We start from the raw sequence: 21375 nt of genomic DNA, 5'->3' as shown, positions 1-21375 counted from the left end.
GGTCAGAACTCTGTGCAGGGCGGTCAAGTTCCTCCACAGCAGACTCTGTCATCCATGTCTTAATGGACCTTGCTTTGTGCACTGGTGCACAGTCATGTTGGAAGAGGAAGGGGCCCGCTCCAAACTGTTCCCACAAGGTCGGGAGCATGGAATTGTCCAAAATGGTTTGGGACAAAGCCCAACTCCTGAAAAACAACCCCACACCATAATTCCTCCTCCTCCAAATTTCACACCCGGCACAATGCAGTCCGAAATGTACCATTCTTAATAATTAAGAACGGTACTAATACGTAATTAATTAAGGATTCAGCTCTTTGTAGTTTTACTTAAATCAGTTGGTGTTTTCTGCCGAGGTATTCACTGATGTTTTCAACAACTTCTCAAACCAATTAGTCTGAATGATCAAACAAGTCATGAAATTTCAAAGTCCAAGGCTTTTGTTTTTATTAGAAAATTGTATTTTTCACTGTCAGAGACTTTTTGGATAGCTGATCATCATCACCAGTCAATGGCAAATCCGGTGTGCAATGTCTCCTTTAAGCAGAACTTTGTTTCAAACTGTAGCTTTAACATGTTTATTATCTGGGAAACTGACACACCATCCTGTCTTACAGTTTTGATTGGCACCCATTTTGACTACCGAACTGTAACTTAAAAGGGTTGGCAACGTTAGCCGTAACCTATCCGACCACCGTATAGTCCTTATAGTTCAGCCAACCCTTTTAAGTTGCGGTTCAGTAATTGACCAGGGCGACGATTAGATCGTACTTTAATAGCAGTCCAGCCGACCATTGTAGGTTATAGGTCAGTGATGAACATGAGCACCAACTGTGTTGTACCTTAAAGATATTCTGCTAACCCTTTAAAGTTGCAGTTCAGTAGTTGACTTGGGCGCTGACTAGGTCATACCTTAATAACAGTCCAGCCGACTTTTTTATGTTACGGTTCAGTTGTCAACACAAATGCCAATTGCGTCATACTTTAGTAGCAGTTCAGCCAATCCTGTTATGTTACATTTCTGTAGTCAACATTTACCTCGATTGCGTAGTACCTTAATAACAGTTCAGCCAACCCTTTTAAGTTACAGTTCAGTAATTTACTAGTGCGCCGATTCGGTCGTATGTTAATAGTAGTCCAGCCGACCCTTTTAGGTTATGGTTCGGTGGTGAACATGGGCACCAACTGCATTGTACCTCAATAGCAGTTCAGCCAACTTTTTTAAGTTACGGTTCGGTAGTTAACATGGACTACGAGAGAAACTGTGATTCAGGATGGTCTGTGGAAAAGTTAAATCCCTGTGTCAATCTCCCAAGTAGTAAACATATTAGAGCAACAGCATGAAACAAAGTTCTTTTGAAAAGTGACATTGTCTACTGGATTTGTCTTTTGACTGACTCTTCAAAAAGTATTTGACAGTAAAGAAGTCTGACAATGTTCAGTGCAATTGAAGCCTTGAACTATGAAAATTCATGACTTTTATGATCATTCAGACTCATTAGATCAGGAATGTCAAACTCAAATACAGAGTAGACTTAAAATTTAAACTGAACAAAACCGCAGGCCAAGGTTGAACAAATTAACCTTTTAATAGGGAACCAAACAGGTTTTGCATTGAATATTGAACAAGCGAGACTTATATAACTTTATAATGACATGCAAAATTGAGTTTCAAATAATACTAATAATCTAAAAAATAGCAATGGCATATCAAATCAAATTTAAATAGAAATTGAATGCCTCTTTTCTATTTGCAGCCTTCTCAGGTGAATATCAAAATAACTTTTCCTACAGGCTAATAATAAATGTTTATATTGTAGCGTCTAGGAAGTGGTAGTGCTGCAAGGGTTTCTGTGTATTTGTTCTGTTGTGTTTATGTTGTGTTACAGTGCGGATGTTCTCCCGAAATTTGCTTGTCATTCTCGTTTAGTGTTTGTTCACAGTGTGGCGCATATTTGTAACAGTCTTAAAGTTGTTTATACGGCCACCCTCAGTGTTACCTGTATGGCTGTTGACCAAGCTTGCATTGCATTAGTGTGTAAAAGCCGCACATATCACGTGACTAGGCCGGCACGCTGTTTTTACGTAGGAAACGCGGACGTGACGAAAGGTTTTAGAGAGCGTTTGAGGCAGTGCCTTTAAGGCACGCCTCCAATATTGTTGTCCAGGTGGGAATCGGGAGAAATTTGGGAGAATGGTTGCCCCCTGTGATTTTCGTGAGGGGCACTGAAATTTGTGTGTCTCGTTGGAAAATCGGGGGGGGGGTAGCAAGTATGACTATTAGCGGTGAATGCAGCGTTACAGTGACACCGCCGCTGTATAATACCGGCGGGCCAGCTCTAATGTTAATTTGATATTACCTCAAGGGCCAAATGAAAATTTGGCCCGCGGGCCAGAGTTTGACACCCATGCCTTAGATTAAGAGGTTGTTCAAGACATCAGTCGATTGCCTTGACAGAAAACATCACCTGATTAAATGTAAAACTACAAAGAGCTGAATCTTTAATGAATTTCCTGCAATAAGTGGTAAAATGCAGCCTTCCAGGCAACATCAGCGATGGCCTGCCTGGCAATCCATGTGTACCGCGCCTTCCAGGCAACATCAGCGATGGGCTACCCATACCGCCTTGTGCCTTAATAACGGTTCAGCCAACCCTGTTAAGTCACAGTACGGTAGTTTACATGAGCGCCAATTACGTCGTATCCGAATAGCTGTTCAGGCAGCCCTTTTAAGTTATGGTTTGGTAGTTGTCATGGGCGCACATTGCGCCGTACCTTAATAGCTGTTCAGGCAACTTTTTTAAGTCACGGTTTGGTAGTTAACATAGGCGCCGATTGCGCAAGAAACCAAGATATATGACTTGGAGTCATACGTTGGCCTATGTCATGCTATATGAATTTGCCGTATTTGGCTGCAAAATTGTCCAAAAAGAAGTTCACTCGCTTTACATTGGGAAGGCCAATGGTTGCAGAAAGTTCAAAGTAATCTAATACACTTTTATGTAGAACAAAATGCTGAAACCGTGAGTCAGGATGGTGTGTCGAAAAGCTAAATGCCTGTGTCAGTCTCACAGTCTGTAAACATGTCAAAGCAACAGATTGAAACAAAAATCTGCTTAAAGGTGACATTGTGTACCAAATATACCATCCAGTGTCGATTTTAATTGCCTCTGCAAAAAGTTGTCATACAAACTGACAACACTCTATTAAAAACAAAAGCCCTAAACCTTGAAATGTCATGACTTTCTTTATCATTCAGACTAATTGGTTTGAGAAATTGGAGATGATGTCAGCAGATTAAAGTACAACTACAAAGAGCTGAACTGTTAATGATAGTCTGTAACAAGTGGAAAGGCAGCCCGCCTTATAGTCATTATATAGTGGTTCAGCCAACCCTTTTAAGTTATGATTCGATAGTCAACACGAGCGCCAATTTCATCGTACCGTAATAACTGTTCAGGTAACCATTTTAAGTCACGGTTTGGTAGTTAACATGGGCACCGATTGCGCAAGAAACCAAGTTATATGACTTTGAGTCATACGTTGGCCTACGTCATGTTATATGAATTTGCCGTGTTCGGCTGCAAAATTGTCCAAAAAAAGTTAATGTGCAAGTTTAACAACAAGACAAAGAGTCAAAGCAGCACTTGTCTGATATTACTATAGTGCTATCTCAAAATTGCCTCCACTCGCTTTACATTGGGAAGGCCTATGGTTGCAGAAAGTTCAAAGTAATTTAATACACTTTTAAGAAGAACCAAATGTTGAAACCGTGATCAGAATGATGTGTCGAAAAGCTAAATGCCTGTGTCAGTCTCCCAGTTGGTAAACATGTCAAAGCAACACATTGAAACAAAAATCTGCTTAGAGAGAAATGCAAAATGCCACACAGAGCGCTATGACAACGGACACTTGCGGACCCACCACTTCAAGCCTTGCGTAGTAAATGAGACGGATGTGACATCTCGTTTACCCGTTCATGCAAATGCATGCTAAAATCTTCTGCTGTTGCCATTTCCAATACAAAGTAGCGTATAGTTCTAGCTTATATTTTTCAATACACTCTATATGGAAGCCCTAAAAATTGATGATGGGGAGAAGTTGAGGCACATAAGACCGCCCACAAAACGTCAGAAAGCGACTTGAAGATAGTCTGTAAAACATAATCTTTGCAAAATGTTGACCTAAGAACCACCATTACATGTTATGTAGACCAAAAGGAAGTGTTATAAAGGGGAACATTATCACAATTTCTGAAGGGTTAAAACCAATAAAAATCAGTTCCCAGTGGCTTATTTTATTTTTCAAAGTTTTTCTCAAAATTTTACCCATCACGCCATATCCCGAAAAACGACTTCAAAGTGCCTGATTTTAACCGTCGTTATATCCACCCGTCCATTATCCTGTGACATCACAGCGTGACCACACAGAAACAAACATGGTGGATAGCACAGAAAGGTATAGCGATATTAGCTCGGATTCAGACTTGGAGTACAGCGGTGTAAGCGATTAAACAGATTACACTTGTATAGAAACGGATGGTTGGAAGGTAGTGAAAACGAAATTGAAGAAGAAACTGAAGCTATTGAGCCATATCACGACAGACAGCAGCACGGGAGGAAGCGAGGACGAACTTGGCGATCGCCTTCTAACCAACGATTGGTATGTGTTTGTTTGGCATTAAATGTGGGTGGAGGGAAAGGCTGGATGCAAATATAGCTACAAATGAGGCACAGTGATGCAATTTGTACATTCAGCTAGCCTAAATAGCATGTTAGCATCGACTAGCTCGCAGTCATGCCGTGACCAAATATGTCTGATTAGCACACTCCACATAAGTCAATAACATCAACAAAACTCACCTTTGTGCATTCATGCACAACGTTATAAGTTTGGTGGCCAAAATGAGACAGAAAAAGAAGTGGCATAAATCATATCCAGTGGGTTTACCTCGCTCGTCTGCAGGAAGAGACTGCCGTCGTCCCTGAATAGCTCGCACTCGGGCAGATTCAGTGGTGGTCTATTTTCCAATATTGCAGATTTCGTTGACTTTATCGTTAGAAATGCATCTGCTTTGAGTGTCGCAGGATATCCACACATTCTTGCCATCTGTGTCGTCGGTAAAGTGTGCGGAACAAACGAGGGACTTTCGCATCTTATGGCCACTGATGCAACTTGAATCCATCTCTGTTTGTGTTGTTACACCCTCCGACAACACACTGACGAGGCATGATGTCTCCAAGGTACGGGAAAACAGTCGAAAAAACGGAAAATAAAAAAGCGGATTTGACTTGGTGGGACGAGGGACTTTCGCATCTTATGGCCACTGATGCAACTTGAATCCATCTCTGTTTGTGTTGTTACACCCTCCGACAACACACTGACGAGGCATGATGTCTCCAAGGTACGGGAAAACAGTCGAAAAAACGGAAAATAAAAAAGCGGATTTGACTTGGTGCGTGCGTGTAATAAGATTGAGAACATGGCGGATTGTTTCATGATGTGACAACACGGGTGAAAGGTCATCGCTCGACAGGCTATCAATTGAAAGGCGTTTAAATCGCCAAATTCACCCTTTTAGAGTTCGGAAATCGGTTAAAAAACATACGGTCTTTTTTCTGCAACATCAAGGTATATATTGACGCTTACATAGGTCTGGTGATAATGTTCCCCTTTAAATGTAGAAAAAAAACCATAATATGAGCCCTTTAACAGAACATATATATATTTTTAAAAGGTCTATATTTTTCACAGTTGCTATGTTGAATAAAAAATGCTCACTCCAAGGAATCTGTTTGACAAAAACATTCCAAGAGAAGACACAATTTGCAGTCATGTTGTTGTTATGATACAATATACATTCAATGATAGCTAACATTAGTAGTTAAAACTTTGGCAAATAGGTATCATTAAACACAAACCTAATGTGTGTGCGTTATGTACAAGCATAGTTATGTCATAAAGCGCTTAAGGCCTTTAGGGGGCAGATACATATTTTAAAAAACTGTCTCCTACAGTAACTTATTAATTCATAAGATTAATAGTAGATGCCCCTCCTCTAACCCAACTGTGCTGCCACCTGTGCCTCTGCTGTTTTGACAAGTTGCATGTTTAAATTGTGACACTTTTACTTGCCTGTACTATAATTTATTTTATATGTAGATAGTGTTTTTAACACAAGTTTTAAACTAATGCATATCTTACTTTTTTTTTTTTAATTGGATTGCTTTGTTTCCTGTAAAACCTCTTTACCGACATGTGTATAGACAATATCAAGATCTGGTTAGCAACAACAGACGAAAAACAGCATGTTGGCTAATTCTGGTACATATACAGTGATTCATTAACTAAGTACATTTGGGAACGATTTTTTTTTTATTTGCACTGGCAATGTGTGGCCCCCTGCTGGCCAAAAACAACAAAAACAAACTAACAGTTTGAAAATTTCCTTTTATATTTCATAGAACTCTAAAAAAACATTTGACATGTATTAAACAACCCTTAAACTTTTTATCACATGCATGTGTATTGATGGCATGTGTGTGCACATGTCTGTGCGTGTGTTTGGTCCAGGGTAATGTGCTCTTCTTTTGACAAAAACAACAACATTGACAACATTGAAGAACATTCACATTCTGGGGAACAAAATCTGCCTTCATCGTACCCTGAGAATATTCGGGATAAAACTTTCCGTGTGAGTAAACAAGCGCATATATCACCATCAGCAGAAGGACCCGCAGGGGCTCAAGTAGTTGTCTAGCGCAGAGAACATCACGGGGGCTGTGAGATTGAGAAGGCTACGCCAAGAAGGAAGTAATGGTGGAGAAGTTGTGAGTAGAGGTTTTACTTGATGACAGACTAGTCATGAAGGGGGCATCTGGAAGGGCAATGAATTCATCAATGCTGACAGCCAAAACATAAAATCATGTGTAGTGTGTTTTACCAAGGTTCCACAGTGTGTTCCATGCAGCCAGCTCTTTAGCATCATCCACCAGCACACACAACTTGTCTGGTATGAAGGTACTTTTTGACAACGGCATCACCACCTGCATACACACATTTTATTTAAAGGAAGAAAGTTGATAAGAAGAAGAATCCCAATTTGAACATTGAAAGTGATCTGCCAAGACCACCAGATCCTATTTCAAGCATAATTTTGTCACCTTGTAGACAAGCAGCAGACTCCCATCTTGACCCAGCGTGGAGTAGAGCTGGTAATCTGGCACGGGCCAGAGGTTCACGCAGCAGTACAGGTCCAGCAGCCTGACAGCTGACCTGATCTGACACAGCTGCAGCTGCTTCAGGCTGGTGCGGGTGAGCTGCGTGCCGGGAAAGAGTGGCAACACTTTCCTGTCGGACTCTGCTAAGCGCACATAAGACAAGGTGCAAAAATGGGCCCACCGACTCAAGTAAAGTAGAAATAGTCTAAACACAGATAAGGATGGAGGGACAGGTTCTTGCCTTTTAGAAGGGTTCTGTCACTCATACCTCCTTGGTGCAGGACAACTGCGTGTTTGGCTCCTCCTCCTCTCATCTTACTTCCCAGGTTGCCCTTACCGCCATACTTCTTTTCAGGCTTGCCCAGTGTCACTTCCTCTGTAGTGCTTGGCAAGAGTTGATGTACCTGCAGACAGAGGACTCTACACTTTCAGGAATTCCAAAATCCCTGTCCAAGCTTCTTGTGTTGAAAAAGTTCATTTACGTGTGTAACTCCAGTGTACTGCCTGTCTACTTCCTCGCGGCGTTTGTATCGCTTGGCCCAATTTACCCAGTGGGTGTGTCCCCACAACTGTGCCCCTGTGGCAAGTCACAGTCACAAGATTAACAAGTGTTCCCAATAAAGTGATGATGACATTTCCTTACCACTGATAAACTTCTTGCGGGCCACCGCCGCTGCCTTATGCGTCTCATACTCCACAAAGGCAAAACCTCCATTTTTGCTGTTGTCTGCAGGGTATACGATGACGTCCAGCACGCCGTCTGTCACCTGAGGGTTTAATGTAAGGGGGGCTCGAAGAGGAAGACGCAGGCCACCCAAGCAGAAACAAACACCTACCTTGCGCAACTCGTCCAAGATCTCGTCTTTGTTCTTATCTTTGGGAATGCATCCAACAAAGAGGCGACAGTTATTCAGACAGATGCACACTCCAATCAACTTCTTCGGACGCACTTCGTAATTGTTCAGCATCTGGATCGCTTTGAGGGCTTCCTCTCTGGAACACACTCATGGTTGTCATCATCATGATTGCATCCCAACCGTGCACAGCACACAACGTTACCTTTGGGTGTACTTAACAAAAGCGTAGCCGCGGTTTTCTCCGTTGAAGTCCATCATCAGCCTCAGCTCGTAGATGGATCCAGCCGTCTCAAACAGAGGGACTAGCTCGTCTTCATACATGTTTCTTGGAATGCTCCCCACAAACACCTCAGAGTCTCGCGGCGCCGGGCCCACCCAGTCTGCACATAAAAAATATTACTAATTAGAAACAACTAGGAGACATTTGTTTTTTATTTAAAGGAAATGCATTCGTTTTAAAGATAGGACCCGCTTTGTATTGTAAACGTATAAAAGTAGCTAATATCATCTTGGACATATTAAAATGTTTCGTTGTAGAGTAAAAACCAGGATAAACAAATAAAATCACAATAATGGGGGAAAATTATAGGACATCTACCTGGCGGCGGCCCGCCATACTTTCTCTGTCCATTTTCTTGCACGATGTCATATCCTGTCTTGTTCATGAGCTCCAGCAAGGCTGTATGTCTGGACAGCAACTTAAAGGAATCCTCAGCATCATCAAGCAGCGGGATGGCATTCTCTGAGGATGCCACCATTTCTCCTGATGTCTCGTGGTCGCAGCCTAGACATCATCCCAGCAACAATGTATGATTGTTATTATTATGTTTTCACTTTAGCTCATTTGAATATAAAAACAAAAAACAAATTCCATTGACAGGCACACAAGCATTCTATACAAGGTTAACGTTCTTTTCTGGACATTTCTATTGGGTCAATTCCTGGAATATTGGAATAGTTTTAGTGACAAACTGAATGACTCATCAATATCTGATAACTTTCACTTGTTACTATTTTTTTAACACAGAACACAATTGTTTGATAAACAAATAGCAATGTGCAACAGAAATGTTGTAATAACGCCAACCCTCATATGAATTTTGTCCAGTGATCAAAAATATGAAATTACAAGATATCAAAACTAGCAGGGGAAGTCGTCATGAAATTTGCTAACTTTAGCCATTATGCTAACGGCTCTCTTTCACTTCCTGGTTTGAACACGATCATTATTAAAGCTAACACTTCACACTTACCACTCCTGACTTCCGCCATTTAACTCTTGGAGTAAATCTATTAGTTACTCACATAAATTATTAGTTTCTGACATAAATTAAATGTCAATCAAGAACAGTTGGTTAATAATTGCATATCACCTCTCCAGAGGCGGAAGTGAAATTGCTACTTGTTGTTCTCGACCAATCAACTCACCGAGACTTTGATTGACATTACGCCAGGCCCCTCCCAGCCAATGACCTGCTTCCATGGGGGACAAATGGACCATACAAAGCAATACCAAGTAACACATAATAACAACGTGAATACACAAACAAGATGATAGAATATTTGGATTTACACTGTTTGAAAAACATTTTTAAAAGGAATTTTACCTTTGCACCTTCAGTATACTATTGGCTAAGTTTTATATTCATAAATGGAAGTTTCTCAATACACGACCTGTTTTTTGTGCCTTTAAAAAATAATTAGAACTTTACTTTAAAACACTCTCTACCTCTTACAAGCAAACGCTTTGAAAATAGTGATGCTTTGTTTCAAATGTGGATTATTAACGGAACTTGTGTGAGCCTATGACTTTACATGTTGTTACATATTTATATATTGAGCACTTTATTTTAGTTACTTTATTGAGTCTACAACCTCTTGCGCTGTTTTGTACTGTTCCTGTACTTGTTTTGTTTATTATTATTTATTGATTGGATGTAGTAAATTATGCAGATTATAAATATAGGTTTATGTAAATGATGCAGATTATACATAAAGGTTTAGAAAATAAATAAGTAAATAAATAAATAAAAACAAACAAAAAAACAAGATGATAGAAGAGCATCAGTGGTTTAATAAATTCAAACATGTGTGTTCTTCAGTACAATGAAAAATCCAGTGCCTTGATGTTATCATTAACATCGATGTAATAAACACGAGCCAATTCAACTCAATTATTATGTGAAATATTGTCATTTAAAAGTAGCTTAAAGGCCTACTGAAACCTACTACTACCGACCACGCAGTCTGATAGTTTATATATCAATGATGAAATATTAACATTGCAACACATGCCAATACGGCCTTTTTAGTTTACTAAATTAAAATGTTAAATTTCCCGGGAGTTTCGTTTTCGAAACGTCGTGTATTGATGACGTGTACGCAAGACGTCACAGGTTTTTAGCAAGTATGAGCCCTGCGCACACACACAGCTAAATGTCGTCTGCTTTAACGGCATAATTATACAGTTTTTTGGACATCTGTGTTGCTGAATCTTTTGCAATTTGTTCAATTAATATTGGAGATTTCACAGTAGAAAGATGGAGTTGGGAAGCTTTAGCCTTTAGCCACACAAACACGGTGATTCCTTGTTTAAAATTCCTGGAGGTGAAACTTTCCTGTGGATCAGAGCGCGGTCAAGAGAACATGGATCCCGACCACATGTCAACCAGCAAGTTTCGGTGAGATAATGTGGTTAAAAAGTCAGTTCTTACCGGAGAAAAGCTGAGCTTGTGCCGTCCATAGCTGCCGTCGACTCCCCTGAGACACTGCGCGTCAAGACACCCGTGGAGACACCCTTCCGACTATCAGGTAATATTAAACTCACTAAAACACTAGCAACACAATAGAAAGATAAGGGATTTCCCAGAATTAACCTATTAAATGTGTCTAAAAACATCAGAATCCGTCCCAATGCAATCGCGTTTTTTTTTTTTTTTTACTTTTTTTTTTTTTTAGTCCGTCGCTATCAATATCCTCAGACACAAATCTTTCATCCTCGCTCAAATTAATGGGGAAATTGTTGTTTTCTTGGTCCGAATAGCACTTTTTGTTGGAGGCTCCCATTAAAAACAATGTGAATATGTGAGGAGCCATCAACATGTGACGTCATCGTCTGCGACTTCCGGAAGAGGCAGGGCATTTCTCTTAGCACCGAAAGTTGCGAACTTTATCGTGGATGTTCTCTACTAAATCCTTTCAGCAAAAATATGGCAATATCGCGAAATGATCAAGTATGACACATAGAATGGACCTGCTATCCCCGTTTAAATAAGAAAATCTCATTTCAGTAGGCCTTTAAAAAGAAGCAGATATTTTTTTTATGTCAACATCTTCCATCCACGTGGGAGGGGACAGCACTGTAGTCGCCATTGCGATAGCTTTCTGACATCTTTCTGAGGTCAGGAGAAGGTTATTATTGGTCACATCTCTCTCATGCTGAAATGAACTTATTTTAAAGATTTAACACACTTTGTCTCCTCCTGGGTTAAAGATACGACCACGCAACCCCCGTAAGATGAAAATTCCAAACCCAACAGCGAAGTGCTGTGGAAAAGCTCACGGCATTTGTTCCTTGTGTCGCCCAGCAGCATTCGTCGCCCTCAGGACACACTAACAATAGCAAGGTGACGGTGTTGTGAGCATGCATGCACTCCCATCGGAAGGCCACATGGCTGTTTGTTTGGCTCCAAGTCATGACCATACATGAGTTATGTGTGCTAAATCTGCCAGATGCAGGCATGAGGTGACTTCCTGTAGAGCAGATCATGTTTGAGTCTCCTGCTTCCAGGACTTTCTAGCTTGCCATCCAAAGTGTGAAGGGGATGAAGATGGCAGGCAGGGTAGTGCTGGACGACACGCCCAAACACGCCAGGTAGAGGACACCCAGCAGTGCGGCCAGAACCACGTTCCTCTGGTCTCGGATCAGCGACTTCAACCACTGGCAGAACTGCACATAGAAGAAGAGCAAGAGGTCACCACTTTCTAGTGGGCAGTTACCAGCAACGACCACCAGAGGGGGCGAGCATTGTGGGTTCGGTTCCGTTGGCTCACCTGCTCCGTCTGCAGGCTGCTCCCTTCGCCGTAGCGGCACCACGTAACGAAATGCTCGCAATTGTTCCACAGCAGGCTGTACGGAGTGCTGCCCAGCAAGCGTTCCGCCCGCCGCGCCGCTTCCTCTCCGGGCAGCGCGGGCCGGCTCACGGCCGCGTCCATTGCGTTGAGCAGGACGCGCGCGCCGTACGCGAAGTCCTCCACGGAGTCCACGCGGACGCTCGCGCGCTTGGCGAGCACACCCAGAAGCAGGCGCGCGTTGGTCACCTTGCGGCGCAGGAGGCGCGCGTCCGACGTGACGGCGGGGAGGATGTCCGGGATGAGGTGCGCCACACGGTCGTCGCCCAGGTAGATGCCGGAGTGCGTGAAGAGCGTGCGCCGGACCTCCAGCAGGTCGCCGCGCCGGAGCACGGCGGCGCGAGAGGTAGGCGCGTGCGCGGCGTGACGAGCACACGGAGAAGAAGACAAGAAGGAGACGAAGAAGTAGAGGAACTTCTCCATAAAGAAGGTGAGCGTGTCCAACATGACGACCCGCGCTACTCCACTCCTAAACGCACACTGGCGACCACAATTGGGGGGCTCGGGCGACGTGACGTCACGGCAGCCCACAAGGAAGGATGAAAAAAGTTCTCTTTGGGCTGAGCTGATCATGTGATCATTTTAGTATACACTTTAAAAAAATCATTTTTTTATGGTAAATTTACTCTAAATTTCTACAGTAATTGTTCTATATTTTGAAATAGGTTATAAAACTGTAGAATTGAAGACATTATCTGTAATTAAACAAACCGCCTGTTATTTTAAGTAATATGCCAGTAATGACAAACTATGTATATTTCAATTTTTTTTTTACAGAAAAATACCTAGTTAATTATACATATCATTTTCTGTTTTCTCAAATTACTTTCAAATTCATGTAAAATTACAGCCATTAACTTTCATTTAATATGTAGCTCGTTATTTAAAAGTCTATGTCCATGCTAACAATCTAAGAGTTTTTTTAGGAAAATCTTATTTTTTTGATATTTATGTGTATTTTTATATTCAAGTTGAAATATATATGTAGCCTGTCATATAAAGGTTTATGCTCATACTAACAATTTAACATTTTTATCTGTATTATGACACACGTTGGTGACTGCAAGACATACTTGATCAACAGCCAACAGCCATACAAGTCACACTGACAGTGGCCGTAAAAACAAATTTAACACTGTTACAAACATGCACCACACTGTTAACCCACATCACACAAGAATGACAAACACATTTCGGGAGAACATCCGCACTATAACACAACATAAACGCAAAAGAACAAATACCCAGAAGGCCATGCAGCGCTACTCAACCGACGCAGGGAGGGGGACGGTGATGTGGGGTGCTGGCGAGGGTGTAGCCCGGAAGAGTAGCACTGCATGGCATTCTGGGTATTTGTTCTTTTGTGTTTATGTTGTGTTATAGTGCGGATGTTCTCCCGAAATGTGTTTGTCATTCTTGTTTTATGTGGGTTCACAGTGTGGTGCATATTTGTAAAAGTGATAAATGTGTCAATATTGTAATTCCAACGAAGCCTTGTACAACATTCGGCTCAGTCAGCATGCTGTTTGTATGGTGAATGAGCGAACGCGACGTAAGGTTGTCGAGGACGACGAAGGCGGTGCTGTCACGGTACCCCTTTAAAATGCTAGTCCAGGCGACATCGGGTCGAGACAATCCTTCGCGAGGGTCACAGCCTGTCTCTCGGTAAAATCGGGAGGCTTGACCAGTATGTTGCTAGGTCGGGATAGCCATTCAAAGAAGGTGAATATACTTATCACGTAGTTTCTGCATTCAGTGGCCCCCAGGTATATTGAGTTTGAGACCCCTGATCTTAACAATTCGGAAAAAATCTGTAAAATAATTGTATTTTTCTGTGGAACTGCCAGCATTGTCACTTCATTAAAGTTGGTTGATCGTAATAATTTGGAAAAACTCTGTAGAATAAAGGTAATTTTCTGCAGAACTGTTTGCATGGTCATTTTATTAAAGGTGGTTGATCTTAATAATTTAGTAAAAATCTGTAAAATTACGATATTTTTCCGCAAAACGTTTCATGAAAATTTCTGTAAATATGATGTTTTTGATCAATTTTTGGTTTACAATGTTTTACTTTAATTTTATGGTTTTCATTTGGCAGCAGTAGCTGCCAGTAGATGACCGTTTTTTTACAGAATTTTTTTTTTACATTGTGTCGGCTGGATCCACTTTTTACTGTCCTAGCGCATGTTAATATGTGTATATGTTACTTATACAGCATGTTATATGTTGGATACATGTGTACTAGCGCATGTTACTTATACAGTATGTTATATGTTGGACACTTGTGCACTAGCGCATGTTAATATGTGTATAAATGCTACTTATACAGTATGTTATATGTTTGACACATGTGCACTAGCGCATGTTAATATGTGTATATGCTACTTGTGCAGTATGTTATATGTTGGACACGTGTACTAGCGCATGTTAATAAGCGTATATATTGCTTATACAGTATGTTATATGATGGACACATGTGTACTAGTGCATGTTAATAAGTGTATATATTGCTTATACAGTATGTTATATGTTGGACACATGTGTACTAGCGCATGTTAATAAGTGTTACTTATACAGTATGTTATATATTGGACACATGTGTACTAGCGCATGTTAATAAGTGTATATATTGCTTATACAGTATGTTATATGATGGACACATGTGTACTAGCGCATGTTAATATGTTACTTATACAGTGTGTTATATGTTGGACACATGTGTACTAGCACATGGTAATAAGTGTATATATTGCTTATACAGTATGTTGGACACGTGTACTAGCGCATTTAACAAGTGTATATATTGCTAATACAGTATGTTATATGTTGGACACATGTGTACTAGCGCATGGTAATAAGTGTATATGTTACTTATACAGTATGTTGGACACACATGTGCCTGTACAGTGGTTAGCATGTCGGTCTCAACCCGGAGATCAAGGGTTCGAATCTCATTTGAATCATATATGTGTGGAGTTTGCAGGTTTGTTGTGTGGGTTTGCTCCAACTCCCTTCCAAATTGCAAAATAATGTTATGTTAGTTATAAAGTCTTAATCATCCAAAGGTGTGAATGTGTGAACTGGTGTTTGTCTATGTTTCCTGATTGGCGCTCATCCAAAGTCGGCTTCAACAAGATGAATGTACAGTGAATATCATTTATTTACTGTCTATGTATGTATTTGCAACATACGTACTCCTCTTTGTCTCGTTGTGTTGTTAGCTTACAAGCCAGTTAGCACCTGGATGTGTGACAACGCACACACAGAGGGGGAGGGGCCACATGGCCCACATAAACAAGGAGCTCTTTGTTTACTTCTGTACCATTTCTGCAGTTCACACACACACGCACGGTCCAGAAATGCCCATGCACCACTCCCCCAGGTGTGTGTGTGTGGCGGTATGAGTGAGAGGCTCCATAATGCCGGCCAGATGTGTAAAATGCTATCTTGCTAGGCTAGTAGCCGTGCCCTTTCACAATAAAGTGACTTCAAATGAAGCTGAAACACCAACATCAGAGAGGTTAAAGGTCGTAAAATGACACCTTTTACTTCCTCCCTGTAAGTCAGGACCCTTTTAATAACAATCTGCTTGTCCACACCAGGCAGCAGTTGCTATGGCCACCCTCTGCTTTCAATTAAGTCACATTCCTAATGAAGAGGTCAAAGGTTAGATAAAATACATCTCTTTGGTCTCCTCATCCTTTTTTAATTTTTTTTACAAACAAAAAGAGAGAAAGTTTGTGCGCATGTGCAGGTTGCTGGGATTTGAGGTCAGGAAGTCCTCATGAATTTCAAGTCCAGCAACATCTGAGAAGGCTTTTCCCTGCATGAGGTCCACACACACACACACAAACACATGCAGGCTTTGACTGACACTCACTGTGTGTGTGTGCGCGCATGTGTGTGCGTGTGTGTGTGCGTGTGTGTGTGTGTGTGTGTGTGTGTGTGTGTGCACCTCACCTGGGGGTCACAGCGCAGTGACACCACCCTTCCCCCATCAAGAGAATTATTCAAATGAGAGAGCATTAATGCTTTTACAGTGAATCTACTCGCACACACACACAGACACGTCACTATGGCAACAGGCTGACAACATCGTGCCAAGTGGTATTGTGTCAGACAGCTCCCTTAATAAGGTAATAGCTATCACGTGGCCAGCACCCCGCTAACTAGCACACACTTACAGAATTTTGGCGGCGCTGCAAGGTCTGTGCGGCAGTTAAACACATTTGGGACTAATTAGGCCACCAGAAAGCTGCTCTTTGTCTGAGTCGAGCAGTCAGAGAGAGTTTTGAGGAATGGAAAAGAACGCCTCCAGCCGAGTCATGGCACGCTGACTCATGCCGGCGGTTTGCTCGCTAACTGCGAGGGCGTGGTTTGAACAGACGCCATTTTGTGCCATGCAAGCGTTCTCACTGCGTGCCGGAATATGGGTCAGGTATACTCCTCAACAACAGAAGAAGTAACGTGTTTCTTCAGGTAAGGGAAGAGTCATGCTACGGAAGGACTCCTACTGGCAGGACAAGCTAATAGGAAAGACTCGGTTTGTGATTGTCTCATGGTCACAGTGGCTCTGAGCTAACCATCACAGATGATGCCAGCCATGCGCCTTCCTGCAGGCCATTATCAGAAGTCTGCCCAGGAGCATAGACTCAAAACTCCTTTGCTCCCCGTGCCATTAAACTGTATGACTCCTAACAAGGAGGGGCAAGGGGGGAGGCTGGAGATGGAAAAAAAGATGAAGATGGGGACATTATGCATTAGCATGAGTTTTTATCTCACTTTTTTCTTTAAATCATACTTTATCATTCCATTATGTGTATTACCTGCTTACTCCATGTGCCGTGCTGCTAATAACACTGCATGTATTTTGCATATGGCGTTGCTGCATCTTAATACAATCAGACGGCACCCGCCCAGGGGATTAATAAAGCTCTGCCTAACCCGGGGGTCAGCAACCAGTGGCTCTAGTGCCTCCCTGGAGTTTTTTCAAAAAATGCATACACATTTTTGTTTTAACATGGTTTCTTTAGAAGGACAAACATGACCCAAACCTTCCTACCTGTTAGATACACCACCGTTTGTATTAACCATGCTTTACTGATGAAAGGATTTGGCGAGCACAGTTTTGTCCTAAATTCAGCGGTCTTTGAACTCGCTGTAGTTTGATTACAAGTACAACTTTCTCGGACACTGCCACAGAAAGACGTGTTTTATGCCACTCCTTCTTTGTCTCATTGTGTCCACCAAACTTTTCATGCTGTGCACGAATGCACAAAATTGAGCTTTGTTGATGTTATTGACTTGTGTGGAGTGCTAATCAGGCATATTTGGTCACTGCATGATTGTAAGCTTATCGATGCTAACGTACTGTCTAGACTAGCTGTATGTTTATCTTGCATCATTACACCATGTTTGTAGGTATACTAGAGCTCATGAATTTCCTTTACTTATTTCTTTTGTGTATCTAATTTATATTTGCATGTCTTATGACACATTATCTATGTGTAATATAGGTGGCATGTCCGATTGTTGTTTGTGTGCCATGTTGTTCCAGACCACAGCAAACGTTACCCAACTTGAAAATACTGTAATAAATCCTTTAGAAGAAGAAGCCTGCAGTTTCCTTTATCTTGGACACACACATGTATGTATTTGGCCATTCTTTGCCAGGAGTTATCTCACCCTCTGAGAAGCCTGTTTTACTAATGTTTTCCAATGTTATAAAAACTTGTATATTACTGTCAACAAAGATTTGTTTCAGCCTGTAACTCACATGTAATTGATTAAAGTGGACCCCGACTTAAACAAGTTGAAAAACTAATTCGGGTGTTACCATTTAGTGGTCAATTGTACGGAATATGTACTGAACTGTGCAATCTACTAATAAAAGTATCAATCAATCAATCAAAACATAGTCATTTTGATAGTAGGCTAATATAGACACTTAAGGCATGTGTTGCTTTCATTATGACACTTATACAAGACTTTTATTTGTTGGAGGCTCTAGAAAGGTTTTTTTTTTTTTGGTCCGATATGGCTCTCTCAATATTTTGGGTTGCCTACCCCTGGCCTAATCCAACCTAATGTACATGTAGCTTACATGACACCCTGCCACCCCTGTACCATTGTGCTACTGTATTTTTTTTTTAGGTCTAGCTAGCACAAGAACAGCAAAGTCAAAGCTTCAAAGTTGTAGGTGGTTGCTGTTCCACTTATATCCCGTAGATGTAGCTATAGAATTTGTTTCCATCCATCCATCCATCCATCCATCCATTTTGTACTGGGTGTCCCTCTCAGGTATTTGGGGCCCTGGAGCTATCCTGGCTGCTCTTGTCAACTCATCGCATAGATAGACAACCATTCAGACTCACAATCACACACTATAGGGCCAATTTCATGTTGCCAATCATCATCAGAAAGAGGCATTTTCCCTTTTCTACTTTTGCTGATGCCCACAACATAACTGACAACATGGTTACAAAACAACATATAACATACACAACATGTGTAAAAGGATTAAGATTTAAACATTTGGGGAAAAAAACAAATTCAGTTAAATAACTATTAATTAAATTAACGGTCTGGGGAACATTGGTGAGTGTGTGTGTGTTGCACCCATGCTGGTACCATCAAGGGCAATCTTTTTGGGGAAAACTTCCAAAAGGCCTTCTTAGGTGGACCGCCTCCCTGGCATCCTGCACAGTCGTTAGGATTGTTAGCAGTTAGGTGAAATGGTCAACATCTCATTTGTTGCGTCATTGGTGTTGACGGGCTTAAATGGTAATGATTTATACTAGTACAGTGGTTCTCAAATGGTGGTACGCGTACCCCTGTGGGTACTTGAAGGTTTGCTAAGGGGTACGTGAGATTTTTCAAAAAATATTCTAAAAATAGCAACAATTCAAAACTCCTTTATAAATATATTTATTGAATAATACTTCAACGAAATATGAATGTAAGTTCATAAACTGTGAAAAGAAATGCAACAATGCAATATTCAGTGTTGAGAGCTAGATTTTTTTGTGGACATGTTCCATAAATATTGATGTTAAAGATTTATTTTTTTGTGTGAAGAAATGTTTAGAATTAAGTTCATGAATCCAGATGGATCTCTATTACAACCCCGAAAGAGGGCACTTTAAGTTGATGATTACTTCTATGTGTAGAAATCTTTATTTATAATTTAATCACATGTTTATTTTTCAACAAGTTTTTAGTTATTTTTAAATATTTTTTTTTCCAAATAGTTCAAGAAAGACCACTAAAAATGAGCAATATTTTGCACTGTTATACGATTTAATAAATCAGAAACTGATGACATGGTGCTTTATTTTACTTGTTTATCTCTTTTTTTCAACCAAAAATGCTTTGCTCTGATTAGGGGGTACTTGAATTAATAAAATGGTCACAGGGGGTACATCACTAAAAAAAGGTTGAGAACCACTGTACTAGTGTAACGTTTTTCTACCTTCAAGGTAGAAAAACGCACTTTGAGATTATTTCCACATGCACCCATTCACACACTGATGGTGGGAGCTGCCATGCAAGCTGCTAACCAGGACCCATCAGGAGCAAGGGTGAAGTGTCTTGCTCAAGGCCACAACGGACGTGACTCAGTTGGTAGGAGCTGGGGATTGAACCAGGAACCCTCAGGTTGCTGGCACGGCCACTCTCCCAACAGCGCCGCACAATCCCCAAGTAAAGTAATTTATGTGTACTGCAAACACGCACAGACACACATTTAAAAATACAAAATGGAAGACAGACTGTGCAAAGCCAAGAGTCAGGGCGCTGTTGACACGGCGTCCTGTCACCAGCACGCCTGTACCCCGCTGCACGCAGACAGTGGCAGAAAGGCAGCAGCTAGGGCTACACACGCACACATCTGTCAGCGCTTACTGATGCTGCTGTCGGCGGCCATCTTGATCTCAGGAACCAGCTTCCCTGAAGAACGAAAATATCCAGAAGATCCTTACTAGGGGCAAAAGGTCGTCCACAAGGCAAAATTGATGTCCAGCCCAGCGATCTTCACCACTTCTTCTATGGCTGCAACACAAGCGAGCGGGTTGACATCGCCCGCGTTTATGACCACCCAAACTACCAGTACAGGCTTATTTAACTGGCAGCCTGGGGTACAAATCTAGCCAGGAATGACACCATACTGGCCCCTCGGTTCCAATTAAAAACTTTAGAGACTAACATTTTTTAGCAAAATCCTAAAATCACTAGAGTGCTCCTGTTGTACTGAGGAACTTAGACCACTGCAAACACACGATCAGATCCTTGCACTGACATTTTAACCAAACCAGAAAACACAGAGGACACTGAGGTCCAAACTTTTGATACCTCATGGCACCACTTTAAGTCCTCCTAAATTTAGTTGAATATCCATGCACCAGGATGACCAGAATGTTGCTCTGGAAACAGCAGCACCAGGAAATGCCCACTCACCTTTCCTGTGGATGTTGTGAATAAACAGCACCAAGCCATCTGGATGAAATCTGGAATGTAAGACAGATTCTAATGAGACAAGGCACCACATGTGAACCTGCATTAACATGAATGGTGGCTTTGACAGTGACACAATCACCCTTTTGCCTGTTTGTTTTTCAATCAAGTCATCAAATGCAAAATAGTCCAGTGCATAGATACAGTAGATATAACTAGATATGTCATGCTCCTTTGAGCTGAGGACACAATGAGCTGGCAGGGGCAAAGTGCCAAACCATTTCATTGTACATTGTGCTGCATACAGTTGCAAAATTAACCATAAGGTTTAAACAAAAACATAGAGAATAATTTCCCAAGGTACAATTTTTATAGGGGTGTCCCAATATTGATATTGGCCCGATATCAGCAAAAAAACAAGGATCAGATAATATCAGCTTGCATCTAAAATCTCCGATGTAAGCAGTTCTGCAGTGTTTACTTGTGCAAAGCTGAATAGCCAGTTAACATCCAAATGTCCTACAATAAGCACAGCGGGTTGTTTATTTCCTGCACAAGATTTTAGTGAAGCTATTTACAAAAGGTAAACATGGTATATAGGCAACCAGGAGCAAGCAGCTACACAACAGCTCAGCACACAATAGTACTCAAGCTATATAACAAGTATTCTTAATTTAAAAATATTGCAGTCTAAAACCAAACATTTGTAAATATAAACA

At 41.3% G+C, this 21375-nt stretch overlaps 2 protein-coding genes and 1 long non-coding RNA gene across 4 annotated transcripts; all 3 read right to left on the bottom strand.

The window, feature by feature from the left end:
* Positions 1-6433: 6433 nt before the first annotated feature.
* Positions 6434-10082, bottom strand: LOC133559874 (probable RNA-binding protein 46). Of its 2 annotated transcripts, none has more exons than XM_061911887.1 (10): positions 9328-10082; positions 8673-8858; positions 8277-8454; positions 8054-8210; positions 7861-7984; positions 7700-7794; positions 7486-7621; positions 7161-7360; positions 6941-7043; positions 6434-6874 (listed from the first exon to the last, which is right to left on the bottom strand). In XM_061911887.1, exons 1-10 carry the CDS (start codon positions 9344-9346, stop codon positions 6795-6797), a joined length of 1278 nt encoding a protein of 425 aa, XP_061767871.1. In that variant the 5' UTR covers positions 9347-10082; the 3' UTR covers positions 6434-6794. The 2 variants fall into 2 exon arrangements, with proteins under 2 accessions (XP_061767871.1, XP_061767872.1); XM_061911888.1 differs by having other exon boundaries at positions 7161-7357.
* Positions 10083-10128: 46 nt separating this feature from the next.
* Positions 10129-13552, bottom strand: LOC133560515 (lecithin retinol acyltransferase-like). The gene is made up of 2 exons (XM_061913110.1): positions 12128-13552; positions 10129-12023 (listed from the first exon to the last, which is right to left on the bottom strand). Exons 1-2 carry the CDS (start codon positions 12776-12778, stop codon positions 11871-11873), a joined length of 804 nt encoding a protein of 267 aa, XP_061769094.1. The 5' UTR covers positions 12779-13552; the 3' UTR covers positions 10129-11870.
* Positions 13553-16596: 3044 nt separating this feature from the next.
* On the bottom strand, positions 16597-20772 carry LOC133560519 (uncharacterized). The gene is made up of 3 exons (XR_009808471.1): positions 20660-20772; positions 20108-20254; positions 16597-18903 (listed from the first exon to the last, which is right to left on the bottom strand). It is a non-coding gene; the product is annotated as an uncharacterized LOC133560519 (long non-coding RNA).
* Between the last annotated feature and the right edge of the window lie 603 nt (positions 20773-21375).

The sequence above is a fragment of the Nerophis ophidion genome, linkage group LG10 (assembly GCF_033978795.1).
Source record: "Nerophis ophidion isolate RoL-2023_Sa linkage group LG10, RoL_Noph_v1.0, whole genome shotgun sequence".
Classification (NCBI taxonomy): domain Eukaryota; kingdom Metazoa; phylum Chordata; class Actinopteri; order Syngnathiformes; family Syngnathidae; genus Nerophis; species Nerophis ophidion.
This window is presented reverse-complemented; position numbering and strand designations above follow the sequence as displayed.